This window comes from Bufo gargarizans, unplaced genomic scaffold (assembly GCF_014858855.1).
Source record: "Bufo gargarizans isolate SCDJY-AF-19 unplaced genomic scaffold, ASM1485885v1 fragScaff_scaffold_680_pilon:::fragment_2:::debris, whole genome shotgun sequence".
NCBI classification, from domain to species: Eukaryota; Metazoa; Chordata; class Amphibia; order Anura; family Bufonidae; genus Bufo; species Bufo gargarizans.
The window spans coordinates 606,889-624,903 of NW_025334161.1; the positions used below are offsets into that span (position 1 = coordinate 606,889).

Below are 18,015 nucleotides of genomic sequence, written 5' to 3' on the forward strand. Positions count from 1 at the left end.
TGCGTGAAAATCGCAACATGCTTTATGTTGTGCGTTTTCATGCAACGCAGACCCCATAGAAGTTAATGGGGCTGCGTGAAAATCGCATTGTATCCGCAAGCAAGTGCGGATGCGGTGCGATTTTCACGCTTGGTTGCTAAGATGAAAGTCTATTCACTGTGTTATTTTCCCTTATAACATGGTTATAAGGGAAAATAATAGCATTCTGAATGCTTAGTAGAAGGTCAATATAATAAACATTGAGTGCGCCCCCCCAGTATAATAAACATTGAGAGCGCCCCCCCCAGTATAATAAACATTGAGAGCACCCCCCCAGTATAATAAACATTGAGAGCGCCCTCCCCCCAGTATAATAAACATTGAGAGCGCCCCCCCAGTATATCAAACATTGAGAGCGCCCCCCCCCCAGTATATCAAACATTGAGAGCGCCCCCCCCAGTATAATATACATTGAGAGCGCCCCCCCCAGTATAATAAACATTGAGTGCGGCCACCCCCCCAGTATAATATACATTGAGAGCGCCCCCCCCCCCCAGTATAATAAACATTGAGTGCGGCCACCCCCCCAGTATAATATACATTGAGAGCGCCCCCCCAGTATAATAAACATTGAGTGCGGCCACCCCCCCAGTATAATATACATTGAGAGCGCCCCCCCCAGTATAATAAACATTGAGTGCGGCCACCCCCCCAGTATAATATACATTGAGAGCGCCCCCCCCCCCCAGTATAATAAACATTGAGTGCGGCCACCCCCCCAGTATAATATACATTGAGAGCGCCCCCCCCCAGTATAATAAACATTGAGTGCGGCCCCCCCCCCCCAGTATAATATACATTGAGTGCGGCCACCCCCCCCCCAGTATAATATACATTGAGTGCGGCCACCCCCCCCAGTATAATATACATTGAGTGCGGCCCCCCCAGTATAATAAACATTGAGTGCGGCCACCTCCCCCAGTATAATATACATTGAGTGAGGCCCCCTCCCAGTATAATAAACATTGAGTGCGGCCACCCCCCCAGTATAATATACATTGAGAGCGCCCCCCCCCAGTATAATAAACATTGAGTGCGGCCACCCCCCCAGTATAATATACATTGAGAGCGCCCCCCCCCAGTATAATAAACATTGAGTGCGGCCACCCCCCCCCCAGTATAATATACATTGAGAGCGCCCCCCCCAGTATAATAAACATTGAGTGCGGCCACCCCCCCAGTATAATATACATTGAGTGCGGCCACCCCCCCAGTATAATATACATTGAGAGCGCCCCCCCCCAGTATAATATACATTGAGAGCGCCCCCCCCAGTATAATAAACATTGAGTGCGGCCACCCCCCCCAGTATAATATACATTGAGAGCGCCCCCCCCCCCCAGTATAATATACATTGAGTGCGGCCACCCCCCCCAGTATAATAAACATTGAGAGTGCCCCCCCCCCAGTATAATAAACATTGGTGGCGCAGTGGGAAGTTCCAATGAGGGTTAAAAAATAAAATAAAAATTAACTCACCTCCTCCAATTGATCGCGCAGCTGCCGGTCTCCTGTTCTATCTTCAGGACCTGTGAAAGGACCTGTGGTGACATCACTGTGGTCATCACATGGTACATCATATGATCCATCACCATGGTAATGGACCATGTGATTCAGTGATGTCACCACAGGTCCTGAAGATAGAACAGGAGACCGGCAGCTATGCGATCAACTGGAGGAGGTGAGTTCATTTTTTATTTATTTTTTTAACCCTCATTGGCACTTCCCACTGCGCCACCAATGTTTATTATACTGTGAAGGGGGGGGGGGGGCGCACTCAATGTTAATACAAATACAGGAGGCGGGTGCCGGAATGAAATAGCCGGCACCCGACCTCTATGATAGCGGAGGCAGCGGAGGCAGCGGCAGCAGCAGCACAGGGGGAGGGAGAGAGCCCCCCCCCCCGCCTCTATGGAAGCGCCGGCCCTGCCTAAAGTTAGTTAGTTAAGGAAAACTCCAGCGGCCGGCGGGTGACACCCCATCAGACTGGTGTCACCCGGTGCGGCCCGCACCCCCCGCACCCCCCTCGCAACGCCACTGATATTAATCCAATGCAATCTTCCTCCGATGATACAGTGGTCCCGCCATCTCTTACTTCATATTTTAGTGGTTTGGCCCTCTCCTCTCTCTCGGAACAGGATAAAGCTCACTTAGCTTCCCCATTTTCTTCAGATGAACTCCTACAAGCCATTAAAAACTCCCCCAAAGGGAAATGCCCAGGCCCGGATGGGTTCCCCATACCCTACTACTTGTCTTTTCATGAAGTACTAATCCCATATCTTATACCAGTATACAATAGCGCCCTGCGGGGTATACCATTATCGACAGACATGACCAAAGCTCACATCACCTTAATACCCAAGGAAGGTAAAGATCATTCTCTTTGTCCCAACTATAGGCCCATCTCTCTTCTCAATATCGATTTAAAACTTCTAGCTAAGATGCTCGCAAACAGATTATCAAAACTTCTCCCCTCATTAATCCACAGAGACCAAGTAGGTTTTGTGAAAAAAAGAGAAGGGAAAGATAACACGGCTCGTATCCTCAACATTATACATTATGTCAAGAGGAAAGGCCTACCTTTTGGTCCTTCTCAGCACAGATGCTGAGAAGGCATTTGACAGAGTCAACTGGTCCTTCATGTATGCGGCGCTGCAATCTCGTAATTTCCCCCTCCCCTGCATAGCAGCAATAAAAGCAATGTATCAACATGCCTCAGCTTCAGTAAGGGTCAACGATACCCTGTCAAATTCTTTTAGAATTAGTAATGGCACCCGGCAAGGCTGCCCTCTATCTCCCCTCCTGTTTGTTCTTGCCTTAGAACCTCTTCTACAGACTATTCGGATGGATGTTGACATATTGGGAATAAATTTAGGAGACCAACAGCACAAAGTAGCCGCATTCGCGGACGACTTGCTTTTAATAATAAGTAACCCCGAAATGGCTCTCCCGAAAATTTATGACCATTTTGAAACATATGGATCACTTTCCAATTTTAAGGTGAATCACAATAAATCACTAATAATATCCACAGGACTTAAAAAGTCTTTGAAAAGTCAGCTAGAAGCGTGTTCACCATTTAACTGGTCCTCTCCTTATCTAACCTATCTAGGCATCAAAATGAGTACAGATCCCAATCAACTCTTTAACCTGAACTATATCCCTCTCCAAAATAAATTGGAGGAAGATTTAACTTCTCTTGATATACCTATACTCTTGTGGTTCGGGAGGAAAAACATATTAATGTCACTCATCATCCCTAAACTTACCTACCTCCAACAAACCTTACCAATCCCCATTCCTTCCACATATTACTCTAAACTCAAGTCCATGTTTCGTTCCTTTATATGGAACAAGAAAAAGGCCAGAACGTCATACAAATCTTTGTCTTATCCGAGAGGGGAGGAATAGCTTTACCAGACCCTGAACTCTATGGCAGAGCTATTTTACTCACCAGAGTAGTAGACTGGTTAACGGCCCCCAAGCAGAAATCTTGGGTCCCAATGGAAGAGTCCTTGTTGGAACTTCCGTTCAGAGCGGCTCTACTGGGACGCATGTCTTCACTGCCCCCCCATCCTAATATTACTCCAGTTATGAAAGCCACTCTGAATGCGTGGTACACCTTACAAAAATCGTCCTTAAGCTCCCCACTCCCATCTCCTGTCCTCAAAATAGAGGATATTTTTCACCTAGCCCCCCAGGCCTTACAGAGCAGCCTTCCCACTGAAATTACTCAGTCTAATCTTAAACTGATAGATTTATACAAAGAAGGCAAACTACTCTCCATAAAAGAGATTTGTGATCTCCTAAAAAGCCCTCTCTCAAGTTTTAATGGGCTCCATTTTTTAAGGGCATACATGTCTCAAAACGTACATTTTCACATATTGTTACGCCCTATTACCTGGCTTGAACATATTATCTCTCGTGACTCCACCCCACATAAACTGATCTCACAATGGTACAACAAGCTGAGAACTCCTCCTGAAGCACTAACGCCTGCTTTCATAAGACTTTGGGAAAAAGACCTAAATATAAGTCTCTCACCGGAGGATATCGGCATCATATATAACTCTTCACACAAATCTTCAAGGTGTGTCAGGATTCAGGAGAATAACTATAAAATCATTACAAGATGGTATAAAACCCCCGACAAGACATGCTTATATTCAGTTACAGCATCTGACACATGTTGGAGATGCTCAAAAGAAAGGGGCGCTTTTATCCACATATGGTGGACCTGCCCAATCCTACTTAAATGGTGGGAAAAGGTTTTTCAAATCAGTAACAAGATTTGCAATTCCAATATTATGCCGTCTCCGGAAGTTGCCCTCCTGAATCTTTATCCTCGTAACCCCTCCCCCCCTAACCTACTTCTTTTCAAACATCTAGTGAATGCTGCAAAATTGCTGATCCCTACACTATGGTTGTCCTCCGAAGTTCCTTCTTTGGATCATTGGTATCAGAAAATAGATCAAATTTACAGATTAGAGGAGTTATCCTCATGGGAACTGAGATCTCATCATAAGTTTCTAAAGAACTGGAGTCAATGGATTTCCTTCAGGGGCTATTAGACAGAGATTAGCACTATCAACATTATCCTTAGATATACAGCATCTAGGGCCTACCCCATTTATATCCCCACCCGCTTATCTCCTAACCCTTCTTGGATTGTTGGACGTTGAGTTGCTCAGACGGTGTTGCTGCTCCCGCTCGGGACCGTCTCAGATGGAACGTATCATTAAGACCTAAGGTATTTTACAGAAATTTTAGATCAATAATTGCCACCTGGTTCTTAAATGTGCTTTTTCTGAAGTGTACTTTCCATATTCCCATGGGATATTCTATACCGATTAACCCCTTGGATGCTAGCTTATCATACTTACTGTATATTTGATATTTGACAGACCTGTATTCCGTTTTCTTATATATAAGAGTAGAGGAGTTTTGTTTACTTCTCTTTTGCTCTATTTTTGTATTGTATTGATTTATTCAATAAAACCTTAAAAAAAAAAAAAAAAAAAAAATGGTCGATTTACAATTTTTTTTCATTGCTTCTCTTACCCCCAAAAAGTAATAAAATGTGATCAAAAAGTCATGCATACAACCAACATACTTGTAGGTCTTTCAGGAGGTGACCACACAAAAAATAAAAAAAATAAACTAAAATAAATAAAATAAAAAAAATACAACACATATATTGCGTTTTGACAGACACAGTATTAGCACTGAAGGTCAGGCTTTATGGTACATAGCCTGAGTAGATATATAATATGCACTAAGATTGACACAAGACACACAAGAATTCTCTAAGTGGGGATGCAAGCGAATTGAAAGCGAGAATCGGAGCAATCACCGACATAGGTGGCGTATGCAGACAAGCACCCAAATAATTCTAAGTCCCGACGCAGGCGCAATGCAGAGATGCGATGATGTCATCATTAAGAGCCGGATGTCACCACAGGAAGTTAGAGATTGAGCAGAGAGACGTCACAGGGGAGCGACGGAACATCGCCAGTACCAGACAAGTTACGTCACTAGAGGGCGCCGGCGGTAATCATACTGATTTACCGAGAGAGGTGTCACTCACAAAATATTCAAGCGCTGATTGGGTGGTGTTACCCCGCCGCCTACAGAAACCAAGGGCTTAAAGCCTAGGGTCCACCCCCACATGCCACAACCTGCACGCCATCCCCTGAAGACGCTGAGCATACAGTGAAACATGTAGGGATGCAGGCTTAGCTTTTAGTTCGGATTTGGAGAGGTCGGGATCCCAAAGGGGAAGATACTACACAGCTAAATATACAGCTGATGTATAGGTAGAACCAAATCGAAAAGGAAAATAAAAGGGGAACAACCTGAGAGACCATCAGGCACCCCGCTGTAGTCAGTGTATAGGATGAATCAATACAATTAAAATGTGAAAACACATATTCCCACCTCTCCAACTCTGAGGAATTTTAATTGCTTTATGTTAAGAGTTCGAAATATTTTAAAAGAGCAATCAATAAAATTGAAGTTTTATAATAGACTAGTCAGAGAGGTATATAGAGCCACGCTAAGGTCCTAGAGACCTTTGAACCTCACACATTAATATATATAGCGTGGTCACCTCCTGAAAGACCTACAAGTATGTTGGTTGTATGATTAAATAGGGCTAAAAAGCCCAACTCTTACTGGGTCTTTATATATGCCGCAACAAATATCCAAAACATTGATCTAGGACGTCCCAAAAACAATCCCAGATTACCTTGGCACCTGTAAACACTGATCCATGATAGAAGGGCATGGCAGGCTTCCTCTCTAATCATCTGAACAGTCAGCAATTTCTTTCAGAGGCGAACATCGTATTCTCTAGTGACAACCTCTCACTAAATAGCTTGGACATCTCTCAAGCAGTTAAGGAAATAAATAAGACCTATAAAAGATATGTCAGATCCCTATGGGAGATCACGAGTCTAGAGACGTATATTCAGCAGAAAATTGTATATAGAGGAATGCGCATCCACATTACCCCTAATGCGCACCAAGAGGATACAGAATTTATTAAGGGGTGGGAGGATTTGATAACAGACAACTCGTTACGCATGCCAGCATATATATGCGAATATGAGAAAAAGCTACTTACCAAACTAGCTTTACAACTCGAGAAAGAGATAGCTGACATTCAGATCTTCCTTAATCAGAGTTTGGCACACTGGAAAGCAGGCTGCAAAAAAAATATAGAGAATTTACAAACAGAGATCAAGGAAAGGAAACACTAAAAATACCAGAGGGATAAGAGAGATTTTGACACTGGCCATATTTACAACAATAAGAACAACAGTACCCCCTTCCTTATCTGAGTAATCTCTTTGATCAGTACTTCTGAAATCTCAGAAACCGACAATTCGGAATCTGAGGGAGGTGGAAAATACCCCAAAATAGGGGGAAAAAAGACGAACAAATATTATAGAGGGGCGTACCAACAGAGAAGTTACCTGCAAAATCAAGCGGGTAATAAAGGACCCAATCAGAGTCGCCAATGGCAGGGTCACCTAAAGGCAAATCCAATGCCCACCATACAAGGAATCAATGTACAACCTATTCCACACTCTACATCTACTATGTTTGTGCCATCCTTGGGACATGGAATACAAGGGGCCACTTCACAGAATGTGACACAGGGGATCCCCACAATAACTCCCTCTTTTTTAGTGCCAGGTGTCCAATTGAGAGACAGAGACAAATGGGGGTACAACCAACAACAGAGAATATAGATGGGATCACCAGTATGCAGATCATTACTTTAGCTGGAATAGAGTTAGAACCCAAGCATGTATCCCTTCTAAACAAAGGACTCTCATTTACACCCACACCAGGCTTCAACAGTTTTACCTGGGTCAAAGATGTTAATCTATTCGCCAGAAAACTGGCGTTACATAAAGAATTTAAAGAAAAAGAAAGACATGACCCAGATAAAAGAGAACGTGAAGCTTTAGTGGTATTAGAAGAACTATCCAGAGAAAGTAGGGGAGAGAGTCAAACATCTCAAGCACCATTCACAGATTTATATCCTAAATCTAAGTATACACCTCCCTTTTCAGGGTACGCAAGTGTAGAAACTTTTGTGAATTTGGTCACAAAAGATCTTGAGACAATTAAAACCAAAATGAGTTAAGTGGGCAACAACCTAAGCTCACAAGAGAAGTCAGCCCTGACTGACCTTATGGAAAGGGAGGATGTGGTGGTGAAACCCTCTGATAAAGGAGGGAATATTGTTTTATTGAAACAAGAATATTATATCGATATGGTGAAAAGACTCCTGAAGGACGAGAAAACATACAAAAAACTAGAGTCCAACCCCACAGACAAGTTCAAAAAAGAGCTTGAGACTCTTCTAAAAAAAGGCAAAAGACGGTAACTTGATCTCTAAAGAGGAGTATAAAATCCTGTTCAATCCCTGCTCTACACTGGCTACCTTCTATGCCCTGCCCAAGGTGCACAAAAAGCGAGACCCCTTACCTGGTAGACCAATTGTTTCTGGAAACGATAACTTATGTGAAGGCATCACATAAGTACGTACATAGATGTGGTGATCAGACCCTTTGTAGCAACTCTTCCATCCTACATAAAAGTCACTTCCAAAGATGCTTCAGAAAGAAAGAAACCTGGCTCAAAACAACAGGCTCATACCCATGTGGAGCATGCAGTTTCTGTAAGTACATGACCCCTAAGAAAGAATTTGTCAACCCAGTAGATGGAAAGGTATATAAGATCAGAGAGTACATTAACTGCAGGAGCACAGGTTTGGTGAGTGCAACATGCTATATATAGGGAAGACGATTCAAGAACTCAGGAGGAGGATATCCAAACATTTCAGTGTCTTGAATACAAATGAGATAACACCTTTATCTAGACATCTGCAGAGGTTCCATAATGGCCAAACCACAGGCCTAAAGATCCAGAGAATGAAAGGCATGGGTCAGTTTTGCCGTAAACAAAACTCTGTGTGAACAAAACACATAAAATGGTGGAGGAATTGTGTTTTTTCCAATTCCACCCCATTTGGAATTCTTTTGCAGCTTCCCACTACATTTTATGCCATAATTAGTACAACCTGTCCGGCAAAAAATAAGCCCTCATACAGTTATGTGACCAGAAATATAAAATGTATAAGAAGTGCGAGAGTACCTCTGAGTACACCCATATGTATTGGATTTATGAAGGGATGGACATCTGGATTTAACCCCCAGAATACCTCCCTCCTATCTGCCCTAGGAGTTATTGGGAAAATAGTCTGGGACTTAATGCACCCACTGCTGGAAAACCTCTACACCAACATAAAAAAAATGTAAGTCCCAAAAGTCCAGTGGTACTTTAACTTGCATCACAGTGCGCAAAAATCTGAGAGGCCTCCATAGATCCCTGCTCGGGCGACCACTCAGGAAGGGCAACAGCAAGTCTCTCCTCAATGAAAACATAAGGCTGAGGGGAAGAGGTGGCTCACCTAGTGTTGCAATATGAGAGGTGCTCTAGGTCTGGTCTGACTCACCCATTCAAAAGGAATAGAATGCAAATGAAAGTATAGACTGGCACTCTATAAAAAAGCAGGAGTTTATTAATGCTAAAAGGTGGTAAAACAATGGTAATTTGACCATGTAGGAGTCAGTGCAAGGTGTGCAGTGAAAACCACAATAAAATTGTATTATATAATGTATTATATAATAAAAAATAGTAAAAACAAGAGTAAAAAACAAAAACAGGGTGACCCTGTGTGGGTGGTGTCAGCTCTGTAGTAAGTGGCAAAGGTTGAGCTGGGTAGGATTAAAGGGAACCTGTCACTGGGATTTTGTGTATAGAGTTGAGGACATGGGTTGCTAGATGGCCGCTAGCAAATCCGCAATACCCAGTCCCCATAGCTCTGTGTGCTTTTATTGTAATACATATGCAAATTAACCTGAGATGAGTCCTGTATGCGAGATGAGTCAGGGGCAGGACTCATCTGCATATGTATCAAATTGTTTTTTTTTACACAATAAAAGCACACAGAGCTATGGGGACTAGGTATTGTGGATGTGCTAGCGGCCATCTAGCAACCCATGTCCTCAGCTCTATACCCAAAATCCAAGTGACAGGTTCCCTTTAAATTATGCCACCATGAGGAGTAGCTGAGTTTGAATGGATACAATGTAGATGACAGTTAATTGTAAAAACACAGGGTAAGACTGTTTGTTGGTTAATAACTCCTGGCTACTTTGTTGCGGTATCTTATGTTTGCCAGAGGCTCGTCCCGGTGGGTTTATTCAGCAGACAATACACAATATGGTGAACAGTACTTCAGTTTATGAATGAAAGGTTCTAGCCGGTGGTGGATATAAATGGACAAAACAAACAGACCTCGTGTAGTAAAAAATGGGATAATGATACCAGGCCAGTATCGGGTGGCGTCTTCAATTGACTTCTTCCTCAGTGGTAATCTGTCCAGATATCCCGGGATTTTTTATAGTAGCACCCGACACCTTCCAAAATCCGGGGTGGATTTTGCTCAAAGTGAGTGTTTTTTTCATTTTTTTCATTTTTTTTTAAATATTATAATGGATTACAGCACCTCTCCCCCCCCCTCGAACTTGGGCCCCCACCCCCACTCACCTGCAAGCATGACTCTCCATCATCAAATTCCATTATCCTATTGAGTGATTGCCTGTCCATGAATAGAAAAATAGTTGATATCTCTCCACCATTATCCAATACAAACGAGGGGACACCCTCCTCATTAACCCTACCCCCACATCGGTGTATCATATAAAACCTTTATTTCACACATTGGGAGAACACCTTATGGCACAAACTCTCGACTGATTTATAATTCCGCCATCTCACACACAAATATATCAATCCATATGAGACCAATACCATGCCCTACATTCTGGACGAAATATGTCCTAGCAAAATGCACGTTACGGGACCCTCTTACCCTCTTAGGTTATTCAATAACAAAAAATATGAATCTCCAAAAAAAGCAAAAAAAATACGCTACACTAACGCACTTTGAACAGAAAAAAAGTCATAAAAGTGGGAAATCAACATATTTCCTCACCACTTCAAACACACATGACCTCTATGAATACATCAATCAATATATTACTACATACACTTTCGTGACGTTTTTATAAAAAATATAAATATTTTTTATTTTAATTATATATTTTCTAATATTTTTTTAACTTTGATTTTTATTTATTTTTCTATGCCCAATTTTCCATATGATACCAACACTATTTTCTGGATTGAACTACGTATATGTGTTGCGGGACCACCATATGTCAATCATAATATGAATCCCAAAAAAACGCAACACCAAGGCACTCTGAATTAAAGTGATATCACAAGCCCACCTCGACACCAATACTATACTATGTAATCCATTATAATATAAAATAATATATATGAAAAAATACGCACTTTGAGCAAAATCCACTCCGGATCTTGGAAGGTGTCGGGTGCTGCTATAAAAAATCCGTGGAGATCTGGACAGATTACCACTGAGGAAGAAGTCAGTTGAAGACTTTGAAACGCGTTTGGGAAATCTGCACATAGACAAAAATCTAATATTGCTTTGGAAGCACTTCCAGCAACAAAAGATCTCCCTGGAATACTCACTCGACTGTGAACGCCAGAAGCCCGCGCAATACCGGCGCGCATCCAGCGCCATACACGTGGGACGCCGACCAGAGGATGGCCCGCCCGACCTGGCAGAATACACGTGAACATCTAATCCAGCATCAGCTACAGATTTGCAAAGAAAAAAGACCGGCTACCAACAAGATAAAGAGCAGACATCGAGTAAGGAAACAGAGGCCAGTACTTCCATATCGGGTGGGATGCCACCCGATACTGGCATGTTATCATTATCGCATTTTTTAACGAGGTCTGTTTATTTTGTCCATTCATATCCACCACCGGCTAATACCTTTCATTCATAGACTGAAGTACTGTTCACCATATTGTGTATTGTCTGCTGAATAAACCCACCGGGAAGAGCCTTTGGCAAAATTAAGATACCGCAACAAAGTAGCCAGGAGTGGTTAACCAAGTCATACCCTGTGTTTTTACAATTAACATCTACATTGTATCCATTCACACTCAGCTACTCCTCATAGTAGCATAATTTAATCCTACCCAGCTCAGCCTATGCAATTTACTACAGAGCTGACAACACCCACTGCACACCTTGCACTGACTCCTACATGGTCAAATTACCATTGTTTTTATCACCTTTTACCACCTTTTTTCCTATATCTGAGTGCCAGTCTATACTTTCATTTGCATTCAATGAGAACATGTTCTTGCTTGAAAACAAGAACAAGAGGGATGTCTATGTACTGACCACAGTTCACAGTAACAGCAGCCCCCCTGCCCCTGTAAGAGGTACCACTATCAATACCTGCAAGCTAGACTGCATCCTGGACTACAATACGAACATAGGGTGGGTTGATCTTTTAGATCAACTTCTGAAGCAGTACAGTGTCATGCGGAAAACAAAGGTGTGGTACAAAAAGCTGGCCATGCACATTGTCTAGATGACACTGTCTAATGCTTATGTTTTTTCCACTTGAGGGACTGACAGAAACCTTTCTTCATTTTCAAGAGGTAGTGATCAAGCCCCTAATTTTTCACTTCATAGCCTTGTTGTATTTCTAGACAATAGTTTAGGGCCACATGTAGGGTGTTTCTACAATCAGGAAACACAGTATAATAATTGGAGAGCTGACCTTTCACAGTGGAACAAATTAGGCACAACATATTAGGCACTGAAATGGCATATCTGTAGAAAAAAAAATATATATACATCCACTACATATTAATTTCTGGAAAACACTTATGGGATAAAATGCACCCCTTGAACATTCCTTGAGGGGTGTAGTTTCCAAAATGGGGGTACATTTTTGAGTGGTTTCATTGTGTGGGTACCCCAGTGTCTCTTCAAATGCGACATGGTGCCTGAAAACCATTTCACCAAAATCTTCTAAAAGCCAAATGGCGCTCCTTGCATTCTGAGCCCTACGGTGTGCCCATATAGCAGTTTACAAACACTGTAAATTGCAGCCTCAGGATAATCAATATTTAATTGTTTGAGTTTGTTTTACTGTTAACGCTTTCTTTATTATAGGAAAGAAAACTGATTATAATAAGTTCTGCAAAAAAATGAAATTTTGCTTTAATTTCTGTGGGAGACCTATGGTTAACAGTCTTAAAACCAGTTTTGAATAATTTGAGGGGTTAGCTTTTAAAATGGGATAATTTATGAGTCGTTTCTATTACGTCACTTCACTTAACTGATGCTTTAAAAAAGTCGGTTATGTAAATATTCTTGAAAGTTTTAAAAATTGCTTCTAAAATTCTAAGCCTTTTACCAACCTAAAAAAATAAAATGAAATTTGCAAAATTATGCTAACATAAAGTAGACATATTGAATATTAATGAATAACTATTTTGTGAAGTTATCAGTATCTGTCGTATGCAGAGAAATTCAAATATATAATGCTGATTTTTCCAAATATTTTAGTAAATTTTGTATTTTTAAATAAGTAAAGATAAAAGATATAGACCCAAATTTACAAATAACATGAAATACGATATTTCACGAAAAAAGTTTTACAACTGCTTGGATAAGTAAACGTGTTCCAAAGCTATTAAAGTGACACATTTCCGATTTGCATAATTTGTCAGGAAGTGGAAAATGGCTGTGTCTGGAAGGAGTTTAGGACCAGTGATGGTCAGTTCGCAGTGTTCACCAGCAAACACATGCGGGCTGCCATCTTTAGTAAGGTAGACCCATCCGGCAATGCACAGGTAAGCCCTTACCTGTGTCGGGAGCGGGTCTGAAATCAAATGCAGTCACCGGGAGCAGGCAGTTCCGATATCAGCCCGATGAAGGCCCCCGGCGGCTGTTCTCGGAACTGCCTGCTCCCAGTGACTGCATTTGATTTCAGACCAGCTCCCGGCACAGGCACAGGTAAGGGCTTACCTGTGCATTGCCGGACAGGTGAGTCTACCTTACTAAAGATGGCAGCCCGCATGTGTTCGCTGGCGAACACTGCAAACTGACCATCAATGTTTAGGACCTCTAAACCTTTCTGCATGGCTTACTACAAGCTACAGAAAGCAGGTTAGTAAAAGTCTTGCAGTCAAATAATTATCTACTTCCTCCCAGCCCCCCCCCCCCCCCCCCACCATCTTCAGTGGAAGATCAATGGATAGTCTGTATGACCCAGCATGAACTCATGGTTAAAACCAAAAGTTTGGGAAAAGGGTGGCTTAAAGGGGTTCTGAGATCCCTGGGCGCCGTTCTCCATGTCTGTATACTTAGTTCACAATGTCAGGATCGGTGAAAGGTCCTCTTTAAGCTTGCTAGAGAAGTTGGGTAAGTTTCCCTTTACAGCTATGGATAATGCTCAATTGGTTCTGTAAACATTGCCGTCGAGATGCCATATATGCTAGATATGCCATAAATGTCCAATTAGTCCGGGTAACACTTCTTAGACCTGCTTCTGTCTCAAGCATGGGTCCCCATTGCACCGCTAGGAATGGAGAAGAGACCATGCATGTATGACTCTCCATTCACTGCAATTGGACTCACTATTTTCATAAGTCATGAATAGAGAGAAGCACATGCACATCTTCCTCTCCATTTCTTGGCATGCAACAGATCTCAGGCTCTGAACCTGCAGATGCCATCAGATTTAACATGAAGACTAGCATTATTCTTCCCATTAAAACAACAGAACTTGATGTCCACATTTCATTTTGTGGAATCTAATGCAGCGTAGCTGAAATGACAGTGGAGCAGATTTACTAAGCCTTTAGATAGTGTAAATATCTAAAGGCTTCTATATATATCTGACGCTAGATGCAGTGCTAGGCACTTTTACTTAATACTGTTTAACTTTATACCAACTATGATAGGCCTACTTTAAGACAGAATTTAACACCAGAATTGTGGCAAAATTTTAGCACAAAAGTTGCATCTGATTTCCGGCGAAGACACTCCTCTTTCCACTAAGCCCTGCTCCTACTGGACTAGGTGCAGAAACATTCTCTAAACCTAGATGCGCCAAACTGTATAACTTTCTGGCACAATTTATGCCAAAATCTAGGTGTGCTCACTTTAGTAAATGTGGGCCTCTCTGTTTTCCATTATTAACGGAAACCACAACATAGATGTGACCAGAACCTTACCTTATTGTGTCATTATTAACATTAAATGATGTTGAAATTGTTTGTCTTCTTTTTAGCTGGTTCAATGTATGAAACCCTGGAAGATTCTTACAACATTAATCGCAACAGTACAGGCGGTCATTATGCAAAATACCAGAGCGGTACCACATGGGGTTATCAGGTAAATTTGTTTGAAAATTATAAATTCTTCCCTAAAGTGGTTGTCCATGTTTTTGATACTGATAGCCTATCCTCAGGATAGGTCATCGTTATATGATTGGTGGGGGACCGACTCCTGGCACCCCCGCCGATCAGCTGTTTGAAAAGGATGTGACACAATAGTGAGCACCACAGCCTCCTCGCAGTTTACCAAGCACAGCACCATCCATTGGATAGTGGTTGTGCTTGGTATTGCAGCTCAGTCAAGTTCACTTAAATAAGACTACGGGTACTTTCACATTAGCGTTTTTCTTTTCCGGCATAGAGTTCCGTCACAGGGGCTCTATACCGGAAAAGAACTGATCAGGCATATCCCCATGCATTCTGAATGGAGAGTAATCCGTTCAGGATGCATTAGGATGTCTTCAGTTCAGTCATTTTAACTGATCGGGCAAAAGATAAAACCATAGCATGCTACGGTTTTATCTCCGGTGAAAAAAACTGAAGACTTGCCGGAATGCCGGATCCGGCATTTTTCCCCATAGGAATGTATTCAATGTATTCAAAATACCGGAATGCCGGATCCGCCCTTCCGGTCTGCGCATGCCGACGTAACTGCCCGCCGGATCACACTGCCGCAAGTGTGAAAATAGCCTAAACTGCACTTAGTGACCAGTGACCAATGTGACCAAACAGCTGATCGTCGGGGTTGTCGGGACTCAGGAGTAAGATCCCCGTGTATCTGATATTGATGACCTGTCCTAAGGATATGTTATCAATATCAAAATTTATTACAATAGCTTTAAGGGTCCATTCACACGTACGCAAATGTTTACGGTCCACAAATTGTGGATCCGCAAAACACGGACACCGACCAGATGCATTCTGCATTTTGCACTTTTGTGGAACCGCAGAACGGAAGTGAGGATGCGGAATGGATGTAGACCCATTCATGCGGATGTGTGAATGGACCCTAAAAATGTTATTGATAAAATGTAATAAAATGCTATATTTAACCAACCCAAAGAAATTTTAAATATTTTTTTGTATCTTGCTTCTATATTTGGTTTGCAAACAACATCTATTAACAACCATCAGTGAAAAACGTATTGTATGGCTTCATGCACATGACCGTTGTGTGTTTTGCGGTCTGCAAATTGCAGATCCGCCAAACACGGAGGGCGTCTGTGTGCGTTCTGCATGTTGCTGAACGGCACAGACAGCCACTGATACAACTGCCTATAATTGTCCGCAAAACTGACAAGAATAGGACAGGTTATATTTTTTTGTGGACCACGTAATGGATCAACAGATGGGGACAGCACACAGAATGCTGTACGCATCTTTTGCGGCCCCATTGAAGTGAGTGGGTCCGCATCCAAGTCGCTAAAACTGTGGCTCGGATGGGGACCCAAACAGCGGTCATGTGCATGAGGCCTATCTGGAAGCAAGTTATTCACTGAAGCCCCATTCACTTCTATGGGGCCAGGGCTGCGTGAAAAATGCAGAATATGGCCTCATGCACACAACAGCATTTTTTCACGGTCCGCAAAAACGGGGTTCCGTTGGTCCGTGATCCGTGACCGTTTTTTCGTCCGTGGGTCTTTCTTGATTTTTGGAGGATTCACAGACATGAAGAAAAAAGTTGTTTAGGTGTCCGCCTGGCCGTGCGGAGCTAAACGGATCTGTCCTGACTTACAATGCTAGTCAATGTGGACGGATCCGTTTGACGTTGACACAATATAGTGCAACTGCAAACGGATCCGTCCCCCATTGACTTTCAATTAGGGATGAGCGAACTCGAACTGTATAGTTCGGGTTCGTACCGAATTTTGGGGTGTCCGTGACACGGACCCGAACCCGGACATTTTCGTAAAAGTCCGGGTTCGGGTTCGGTGTTCGTCGCTTTCTTGGCGCGTTTGTGGCGCTTTCTTGGCAGCCAATCAACAAGCGTCATACTACTTGCCCCAAGAGGACGTCACAGCCATGCCTACTATTGGCATGGCTGTGATTGGCCAGAGCACCATGTGACCCAGCCTCTATTTAAGCTGGAGTCACAGAGCGCCGCCCGTCACTCTGCTCTGATTAGCGTAGGGAGAGGTTGCGGCTGCGACAGTAGGGCGAGATTAGGCAGATTGACTTCTCCAAAGGACTTGATTAATCGATCGATCTGCAGCTGTGCATCATTGAGCAGCTGAAATTCAATTGCTCACTGTTTTTAGGCTGCCCAGACCGTTTGTCAGTCACTTTTTTCTGGGGTGATCGGCGGCCATTTTGTGTCTTGTGGTGCGCCAGCCCTTGCTGCGACCAAGTGCATTTAACCCTCAATGGTGTGGTTGTTTTTTGGCTAAAGCCTACATCAGGGTGAAGCTGTCACACCAAGTGCATTTAACCAGCAATAGTCTGTTCATTTTTTGGCCATATACTACATCAGGGGCAAGCTGCGCCCGTCACCAAGTGCATTTAACCCTCAGTAGTGTGGTTGGTCAAGCTGTCACACCAAGTGCATCTGGCCATATCCCAGTCTAATTCTGTCACTAAATCCATACCGGTCACCCAGCGCCTAAATACTAGGCCTCAAATTTATATCCCGCTAAATCTCTCGTTACCGCTGTACTGTTGTGGCTGGGAAAGTTATTTAGTGTCCGTCAAAGCAAATTTTTTGTTCTGGGTTGAAATACAATTCCCAATTTAGCAATTTCATAATTTAGTGGTTTCTGCTATATTAGAGCTATTTGAAATCTATTCCTAAAAGGGTATATAATATTCAAGGTGCACATAGGGTCATTCAGAATAACTTCACACACACGCTACTGTGCATTTCCAAGTCTAATTCTGTCAGTAAATCCATACCGGTCACCCAGCGCCTAAATACTAGGCCTCAAATTTATATTCAGCTGAATTTGAATACAATACATTGGGCCAAATAATATTTTTGTTGTTGTGGTGAACCATAACAAAGAGGAAAACATCTAGTAAGGGACGGGGACGTGGACATGGTCGTGGTGGTGTTAGTGGACCCTCTGGTGCTGGGAGAGGACGTGGCCGTTCTGTCACATCCACACGTCCTAGTGTACCAACTACCTCAGGTCCCAGTAGCCGCCAGAATTTACAGCGATA

General features: G+C 42.7%; 1 protein-coding gene across 1 annotated transcript in view; it reads left to right on the top strand.

Moving 5' to 3' along the window:
- Positions 1 to 18,015, top strand: part of LOC122922734 (plakophilin-1-like) — a gene marked incomplete at its 3' end in the record, with an annotated part of 159,743 nt that overhangs the window by 43,090 nt on the left and 98,638 nt on the right. Inside the window, exon 2 of the mRNA XM_044273435.1 lies at positions 14,814 to 14,917. Within this exon, the coding sequence (XP_044129370.1) occupies positions 14,814 to 14,917 (104 nt within the window). The remainder of the gene's footprint in view (positions 1 to 14,813; positions 14,918 to 18,015) is intronic.